A 10,000-nucleotide genomic window follows, 5' to 3' on the forward strand; every position below is an offset into this window, starting at 1 on the left:
ATAGTTGATTCTTATTTTCTTTGAATGTTTTCATGCAATATCATGTGTATATGTAAAAATAAATGAAAATTGTGTTTATCTAAAGGAGATTCTGGCATCAAGGAATGTGTCAAGCAATTTCCTGTTTTCTCAGAACTCTGCTTTCCTGTTATAGCTATCTTTGTTGATGGCTTTAGAGCAGGACTCTACGATAACATGAATGAAAGGAAGGCTAATGATAATATGGGTAAAATGTGCAAGATTAGCATGGGGAATTTAAAGAAAGTAGTGTTTAAACTAGAAAATTGTGGTAAATGTCAATGGTGAATGCCATTCAAGGAATCGCAAGAGGGCAAGAAAATGTCCATACTGTTTGATGAAATAATTAGAAATACATGTGTAAGTAAATACATATCCAGAATGGAAGAGAAAGCTGTTAGAATGCACACACACACACACACACACACACACACACACACACACACACACACACACACACACACAAAAATAAATAAATAAAAGATCACACATTCTACACAAGAATATCTAAAAAGAGGACCAGAAAAAGAAGAAGAAACAAACACAAAAACAGGAAATCGACACAGCCCATCCAGACACTGTGATATACATGAATCTCAATTTAGGGAGTAGACCTGAATGTAAACAAATAATTGACCAACACTTAGGGAAGAGAAAGAGGCACTCTAGGCCATTGAGAACATACAGGAAGTTCATAATAGAGCTACATTGGAAGGGACGACAGGGATATGCCTGTCATGGGTAGGGGTAGTCGGCAGCTTCTGTTATTTGTAGAGGATGATGTTTTTAGGTTATTGTGAGGTTATTAAGGAAATGCTGATTAATAACTGGTATGCCTTCATTTGCTTTTTGTTTATAGTTCTTTTCTGCTTTTTTCTTCTTTTTCTTTTTTTCACTTCCTCCTGCTTTGCTCTTTGTCCATTACTACTACTATTTCACCATAGTCTTCATATCTCCTCCTCCTCCTCCTCCTCCTCCACTACTGCCTCCTCCACCATCTCCTCCTCCTCTTCCACTCCACCTCTACCTCTTACGCTCCTCATTCATCTCTGTAAACTCATTTCTGCAATAAGTAACAAGACATGAAAAAAAAAATGAAGAAAATTAAACTAGGAATTGTGAAATAAATACTGAAATACTATGATATATTTATCAACCACCTGAAGAAATGATAAAATTTTAACTCCTTGAAAATTTTTGTTACGGCATGGCTGGTCGTCCTGCCTAGTGACAGGAGCATTCTATCATGACTTTGTCGGACCTTCACGCCAGATGATTGATGTATAACAGCTGGTAACTGCCTCAGAGTACAAAATACCATGGGCAGCTAGGCCGGCATGCTTTGCATACATCCAGGCAAAACAACCTGGTGCAGCGAAACCGGCATCACCTTTAATCCATAGCGGATGGGTGTCTTGACATACACTTCAGCTCTGATTATACCTAAAAGATAGGTGTCAATTCGCACGTAACACAACACTGGAACTGCTCAGAGTTGAAGCGCACTCACAATCATAGATTATTATGACTGTTATGGCGCTTGTTTTAGAGCTACAGCTTTCTAAAGTCAACCTCTTGTTTTGGGGTGGATTCGCTTTTTTGTTCGCCAAGTCTGTGCTGCCCGGAGGGCGAAGAAAACATTTTCCCCGTCCCTCTAATTTTTGGCTGGTGCTAGCAGCATCAGAAATCAGCCATCATGCAAGATTTTTTGCACTGAATTAACAGGTTGAAATTTCACTTGGATGCATCATTGCATTTGCATCTCAAGTATTTAGGCTTGCATCTCAATTATTTGTCTATTTTTTATTCCTGTAATGCAAAGCTGGTAAAATGCAGGGATTATCTCTTCCTCGTTCTTTTTTCTTTTTTTTTTATTGTTTTCAAGTTATTTAATGCACATTTAGACTTTCTTTTTTTTCCCTAGTTCTACTTAATTTTCTTTCCTCTCTCTTTCTCTTTCTCTTTCTCTTTCTTTCACTCTCTTTCTCTTTCTCTTTCTTACTCTTTCTTACTCTCTCTTTCTTTCTCTTTCTTACTCTCTCTTTCTTTCTCTTTCTTACTCTCTCTCTCTCTCTCTCTCTCTCTCTCTCTCTCTCTCTCTCTCTCTCTCTCTCTCTCTCTCTTCTCTCTCTCTCTCTCTCTCTCTCTCTCTTTTTCTTCTCTCTCTCCTCTCTCTCTCATCTCTCTCTCTCTCTCCTCATCTCTCTCTCTCTCTCTCTTTCTCTCTCTCAGTCTCCTCTTCCTCTCTCTCCTCTCTCTCTCTCTCTCTCTCTCTCTCTCTCTCTCTCCTTCTCTCTCTCTCTCTCTCTCTCTCTCTTCTCTCCTCTTTCTCTTTTCTTTCTCTCTCTTATTCTCTCTTTTCCTTGTAAATCTTTTTTGTTTCTCCTCTTTATACTCTCTTTTTCTTTTTTTCTCTCTTTTTACCTTTCGAGAGGTTCTTTTTTCTCTCCACAGAAGTTTGATTTCTTTTTCCCAACTAATTTTCCTCATATATACCCTTCCTCTCTTTTTCTTTGGTTTGTGAATCTTCTTTAGCAATTCTTTTTTATCTTTCTTGTTCTTGAGTTTGGATTTTAATCTTCATGCATTTTTTTTCCTGTCTTTCTATTTTTTTCCCAATCTTGGGTTTAGTTTTTCCTTTGTGTGTTCCCAAAACTTTTTTTCCCAACAAAACTTTTTCTGACACTTCCTGCTTTTGAAAATCTATATTTAGAGTCATTCTGAAAATTTTTTCCACTCTTTTTCACATTTTTCTTTTTGTATTATCACAAATAGACAGGAGGATACTTGTTGTATCATCTCTGTACAATAAACACTCACACACTCAGATGGTAACATCAAGTCATAAAAAATTTATGGAAATAAAATGCGAGTCCAAAAAAGAAATTTTCTTTATTAAAAATATAAAAAAGAAATTAACTGTTGACAAATATATACACTTTTCCTGCTTCTTACTCTTGGTATAACTCAGCAGAAAAATAGCAAACACCATGCACACTCCCACTCCTTCAGTACAGTCCACCATGAATCATCAATGTAGATGTTCACCAGTCTACACCAGGCTAAGAACAGCCAAAAGAAGGGAAGTCACATGGCTAAGTGTATGAGGGAGGCATACACACCTAGTGCCTAATATTTTTAAAGCAAGACCATGTGCACTGAAGACAAGCCTGCTGACTGGACCTTAGCATTTTTGATAGAGAATTTCAATGTAATTAGTGTTTAACCTCTCCAAAATGCTTCAAAGGTTTAAAGCTCTATTATGAGTGACAGAGTGAAGGGACAGTGCAAGCACTAGAGTGTGTATCCAATCATGGTAAAAGGCCCAATGCCAGTCCAGACCCAGGTGAGACCTGCATCAGCCCTAGCAGTGTTTGCATTAGCAGGAACACCATAACAGGTAACCCACTCCACATCCCCAGCTCATCACAGGGACAGTAATATCTGGCAACAGTGGAAACTTTCTCATCCCTTGAGCTAGATGTATGACCACTATGTAGTTGCATCAAGATACTTTGTGGTCTCACAGGTATGTTTAACCCAGTGCCAACAGGGCAGTTTTGGCTCCAATTGGTATAAACGCTATATAAGCCTAATGCCTCAGGCTATTCACCCACTCTGGCTGTGGCTGATTGCTACATGCCCAATCACCTAGTGTGCCAGCCATATGAAAAGCCATGACAAAATATCTCATCCCTGGCAGCAAGTACTGCCACCACTTGATGTTATAGCTTGTCACCCGGTGTTAAGGGGTTAAGTGTTTGGGTGGGAAGTAAGTATCAGAGATCGTGTGGGAATACTGAAGCTTCATGTGGCATCTCTAACCTCTCCCCAGTCATCCTTGTTCTGTGCCTGAGGACCAAGTCAGCCTGCCTCTTGACTGCATTGAGTGAAACTATGTAACTAAATTGTGGCCTTGGACCCGATTGTCAGTCATCGCCTATTGTAACCGCAACTGTTACCAATATTTTTGGTCTTTCCTTATCTGATTTCATAAGGGAAAACAAGTTCAAACAGCTCAAATTCTTGAAAATATGTTTGTTAAAGGTTGCATTGTACCTGCTAGCCTGTGGAAGAGGGGTTGATAAGTATTATATTATTTTGAGATAGTAGCTAAAAGAAAAGAAAATTCTGAAAAAGAAAATAATCTGAATAGATTGTTTTCTGGTTAGATATGAATGACCTGATTAGTAGCTGCTTGACAATACATATTGATATCTCAATTATGTATATGTGTATGCATTAAAGATAATGATCATGTTTATTTTAAGTAGGTACTATGTGCATGTGGGTACTTGTATTACTTTGACACATTTCAGTTGCAATACAGTTTTTTTTTCAGACTGGCTAAATGTTTAAACCTATTTTCTTTTTTTCAGTTACCTGCAGCTGATCCATTCTTGGAGAATATCAGTAGGAGTGACTTAGGTATGTAGTGATTCAATTTTACCTGTTTTTCTATAAAAGAAATTTGGTCTCTTTTGCCTCTCTACCTTAACTCTCCTCTTCTATATACACACACACTTTCTCCCTTTCTCTCTCTCTCTCTCTCTCTTTCTCTTTCTCTTTCTCTTTCTCTCTTTCTCTCTCTCTTTCTCTCTCTTTCTCTCTCTTTCTCTCTCTTTCTCTCTCTTTCTCTCTCTTTCTCTCTTTCTCTTACTCTTTCTCTCTCCTTTTCTCTCTCTTTCACTCTTCTTTTCTCTCTCTTTCTCTCGCTCTCTCTCTATCTAATTTTCTCTCTCTTTCTCTAGCTCTCTCTCTCTATCTCTTTTTCTCTCTCTTTCTCTCTCTTTCTCTCTCTCTCTCTCTTCTCTCTCTCTCTCTTCTCTCTCTCTCTCTCTCTCTCTCCTCTCTCTTCTCTCTCTCCTCTCTCTCTTTCTCTCTCTCTCTCTCTCTCTCTCTCTCTCTCTCTCTCTCTCTCTCTCTCTCTCTCTCTCTCTCTCTCTCTCTCTCTCTCTCTCTCTCTCTCTCTCTCTCTCTCTCTCTCTCCCTCCTCTTCTAAATCTTCTATCTTTCCTTTCTTCTCTCATACTTCTCCCCTCTTCCCTCACCTCCTATCTATCAGTCTTCCACACTCCTTCCCCCTTTGTCTCACATTCTGTCTATTTATCCACATGTATACTTATCTGCCTATATTACTCATTTTTTTCTGAATATCAGTCTCTCTTTCTCTCCTCTCCTCCTTAATCCCTTCCTTCCTAGGTGTCTCCTTTTCATCTATCCACAAATATTTTGGTATCAAGACTAAACACATGATTATTTTATTAGTATTTACTTATTTACATAGACTTTAAATCTCTGTCATTCTTGAAGGACCTGTACACAAAGCTGCCATTTCAACCTAGAGAACAGCTTTTGTGTGAAAGTAATACATAACCCTGTGATGATGCAACCTGTATACCTTATACTATCAGAGAATGATCCGTGGTGCATTCATGAATGATATTAGTACTCCCATTACTCACATGATCTTGGCTCACTCCCAGGAAAAATCAGGTCAAGACTGTATAGGTTTAATCCATCTACTGTTCAGTGGCACATCCTTAGTTAGATAGGGAATTCTGTTTTGATTTTGATCATAGTGATAGCTGCTTTGTTGAATACTATTGTTTGTCAAGTTTGATAATTAACATTTTATTGTTGTTTTGTTTTATTTTATTTACCAGTCTCTTAAACATATTTGATATTTCTCCAAGTTGAAATTCTCTGAATCCACTCTTACTGACTAAGATTTAAAGATTATATAATGCTAAATCCTCTTTAATTTATGTTGGTATTCTTACTCAGGAACCAAGTTAGTAGTTTGATATAAATTTTTTTTCTGCTTGTTCTAGGTATTTTGTCTCTTATTGTGCCAAAATAGAAGAATGATCAGAATCTAAGTAGGTAATGATTCATTTAGAATCAAGAAATAGCTTTAGAATTTGTTTATTCTCTTGTCTTTAATTACAAGTTCTTAAAACACATTCCCACATGTAAAATATTACCTTTTTTTTTCAACTATGGCTAGCATTTCCTCTGATTTTATGGATGCCAAGCTTGTGGTTGGCAAAGTGACAGCCTGTTACTGGGATAATTGTGTGAGCGTGCACATCTGTGTCTGTGCCTGTGTCTGTTTCTGCGTGTATGTCTGTATTTCTCTGCTTTGTCTTTCTATATTTATATGTTTTTGTGTTTGTACAAAAAACATCTGTGTCTGTGCCCACATCTGTTTCTGCGTGTATGTCTGTATTTCTCTGCTTTGTCTCTCTATATCTAAATGTTTTTGTGTATGTACAAAATTCAATAAATGGAATTAAAAGATCTGTGCTCACAATACAGGAAAAAATATTTTTCAGCTGTTGATCATCATATTGGATAACAAGTTCTTTATGTTGGCTCACAAATAGTAAATTTATAAAGGAATCAGGTATTCTTTATCATAGCTGTGATACTCAGGTCCCTGAAATTTATAAGTATGCAAAAATATATCAGTATACTGACATATCAACATGCTTCTTATTTTAGATATAATTTTAATTTATATACAGCAGTATTTTCTTGCTTATAGGTAAATACAAATGGAAAGTTGTAGGATTTCCAGGCATATATCTTTATCATAATTACAAGATTTGATATGTACTACCAGTAAATATCACATAGCAATTGAAGAGATTGTAAGTTATAGTATTTAGCAATGATAATAAATCTGGTACCAAAAACCTTTTTCCTGATCTCCTCTTGCTCTTAATTTTCTCCTGACTTTTTTGTTTGTTTCTTTCTTTCTTTCTTTCTTTTTTTCTTTTTTCTTTTTTTTTTACAAAGGAACCTTATGTAAAAAGTTTTTTGATACTTTTTCTCCCTTTTCCTTTTTTCCCTTTTCTTCAGCCTCTTCTTTCATTTTTCATCTTTTTTCTTTATCTTTTCTTTTCTTTTTCTAGGTAAAGTCTCTACATTTGACAGATTTGACAGTATCAAAGTAAGCATGTCTTCTCAAACAGACATGCAATATACCATTCAACCAAATCACGCCATTAGCCAATTCTCTCTGAATGATTTAAGGGAAAGAGGGAGGAGGAGAAAGGGTAGAGGAAGGGGGAATAGGGGAAGAGGGGAAAAAATATAATTGGATGCAGTGAGGGTATACAAGATTGAAGCAGAGTTGGCACCTTCCCTGGGCAAGCCTGATGCCTCTCTGGGGTCTATTTTTATCCCATGCTGCCTTAGATCTCTCGGGTGTGGCTAAGGCTTCAGCTTCATTTTGATTACTAATGGAATAGTTGATTGACTTTACTTTCGTTTGAGGATTTTTTCTACTTTTCTTTTCTTTTCTTTTTTCCTTACTTTTATTTAGGTAGTTTGGCCATATCAATATTATATGTTCATGTGGTGTTTTTTTCAAGTAATAGATAAAGGATTAAAATTTTCTTTCTTTTTTTTTTTTTTGGATAGGAAATGTCTTCATCTATCTTTTTGTGACAGTGCTTTGTTTTTTATGTGATGTGGGAAAAATATATAATCAAAAAGAGGAAATAAAAAGTGAAGGGAGACAGTGGCAGGTGCCAAGGGTGAGTGGGTGAAGGTGTAAGGAGACGGGCAGAGAGCCAGTGTGTGTGGCTGCCACTGGTGGTTGAGGAAGGCCCCCCTTGTGCTCGCGGTCACTCTCGATAGCAGTGCTTCTGTCCAGTCTGTGCCTTTTGCTCGTGGCTGAATAAATGTTGTTTACTTGTCTTGGGGAAGGGTGTGCTGTGGAAAGATTCAAATTCAAAGCAGGAGTGAACTGTTAACACTTGTATACAGTTTAGTTTTACTGCCAAGCAAAGTTGTTTATCAGTGGTTGTAGTGGTTATTATAGCAGTGCAAGGTGCATATGAGATAGAGTTGACTTGCTTCTGGAATTAAAGATGATGTATTTGGATAATGGATAGACCATTTTGGATTCGGTTGGAGAAAGATAATCATTCTGAGAAGAGATAGCAACACTAGAGGGGAAAAATAAGTGTCAATAAGAGTAAACCAAACAAATCTCCGATGCCATCCAACGCTTAGCTCAGACAGTTAGAGTTACACGTGAACATTCCCATTTGCAAAGGACTGAAAAGTAACATTTATTCCCCATATATACTCGGATAGCCTCTGAGCACAATGGCTATGTGCCTATATACCTACAGTAACTACCTTACTCCACTCTTTGACGATGATGAGTCAGAATATCCCTTGTCGCTTATCAAGGTATTTGAGCCTGTTCATCGGGCTGATACTGATGAATTCCTCAACTCGTTAAAAGAAGGTAAATTTGGGTTTTAATCATTTAGGATATAGCTGTATATAATCTCTACATCAATTTTGCTCTAATTTGATAGCCTGTAGTGCATAAGTGATTGCTGGAAGAGATTTGATACAATTGGTAAAAGAAAATATTTAGATAATGAATATGATTAAAATTGTACAAGGACTAGACTTTATATGAGCAGAATATGTCACAGGTTACTTTGCTGAAGGGCACACAAGGTCATGCTTCAAGCAGGCAGGGCCTTCTGCCAAGATGAAATGTGAGGTGATGAGATGTGATGTATACACTATCTTTCAAGTTTAGATTTACAGTATATAAATGGTTAATGACAAGATGGTTTTGGCTGAGCCTCGACATTTTGCCGGGATATTTCAAAATGTGCAGGCCTAGTGCTGCAGGCTATTTGTACGCTGAGGTAGTGACAAGACATTTACATCATCCAATGGGAAGACCAGCGAAGCCATGACATGAACGTCACATTATCCGGCATTAAAGTTTAAAAGAAAAGATTTAGATTATTTTCTAGTGTTGTTAACCCAATGCCGCCGGCCACAGACGGCGATTATGTAATATGATAGCGCGGGTGCCGTCATACGCCGTCAATGATATAATTGATTTAGGCCTAAGCGTTCGAGAGCCCCGGCATTGACGCCATAAAAGACGAAAACGGCCCGGCAGGAATGGGTTAATGCTGTTATGATATTGCTTTTTAACCCGTCGGTGATGAGCATTTTTCCAGTATTAAGTCACTTTCATACTTCATCCATTCACACTAGATGATGTGATATTACTTTATCGGAATATTTCCCTCACAGCATGTGACGTTTTATCACGTCATTGACTCTCCCTGTATGTGCACATTCTACATAGTTATGTTTGTGTTTGCATTGTATATACACATTTTTCTTGACTTGTCAAAAAGAGTAAAAAAATACAAAAGCCTCTTCTTACTACCACATAGAATAGAGCAGGTAAAAATCATTGAGAGGTTCAGCGCGACCTTGCTCCTTGTGAAATTTCTCAGTGGGAAGCTGCATGCACTTGCTATCTTGCCGCTGGGAGTGGTATTAGGCAAATGCACGCTTGTCTTGGAAGGGTTAAGGTATAAAATTTATATGAAAGGGCAATAGAGTTTGCAAAGTCAAAACTTTATCAGGGTTTGTTACTGACAAGCTGTGGCTTAGACTATCAAAGAATTCTACATGAATATTAATTATTTACTAGCATATCTTCAGTCCCTACTATAAGTGTATCACTTTTTTTTGTAATTATACTTATGTAAACTTCTTGCAAATGCTCATTTAATGGGGTTAAGCTGGAAATCCTTATAATAAATCTATGAGTAGTTCAGTGTCATATTGTACATTTATAAAACATTTTCACTTTGTTGTCTTTTAATTTGATAATTACACAAAGTATATATACTGCCACTTTTGAATTGTAAATATACCATTTTGATTTTTCTAGAACAAAATGAGATCTCTGAACAATTTTTCATGTAAACAATTAATGAAAATAAAGCAGAACATTATGACTTGATTTACAAGACAAAGATTGTAGACCAGCTGGTACCAATTACTCTAGTCATAATCTGTCATTTTACCCTGTGACCTGTTACTCTAGAAAATTTCTCTTTGCCTTAGGTCAACCATGGAACAGGTCTTGGCACTTAACATGGAATTTCCTTTTTTTCTCTCTCTCTCTGTTCCT

General features: G+C 37.0%; 1 protein-coding gene across 7 annotated transcripts in view; it reads left to right on the plus strand.

Moving 5' to 3' along the window:
* The window catches only part of SNF4Agamma (SNF4/AMP-activated protein kinase gamma subunit), a 205,683-nt gene that overhangs the window by 185,612 nt on the left and 10,071 nt on the right, over positions 1-10,000 (plus strand). For all 7 annotated transcript variants that reach the window (XM_043009609.2, XM_043009610.2, XM_086548047.1 and 4 more), the window contains one exon: positions 4,398-4,446. In XM_043009609.2, coding sequence (XP_042865543.2) covers positions 4,398-4,446 — 49 coding nt within the window. The remainder of the gene's footprint in view (positions 1-4,397; positions 4,447-10,000) is intronic.

Source organism: Penaeus japonicus, unplaced genomic scaffold (genome assembly GCF_977035675.1).
Source record: "Penaeus japonicus unplaced genomic scaffold, GWHDUDI00000001_assembly GWHDUDI00000020, whole genome shotgun sequence".
Taxonomy (NCBI): domain Eukaryota; kingdom Metazoa; phylum Arthropoda; class Malacostraca; order Decapoda; family Penaeidae; genus Penaeus; species Penaeus japonicus.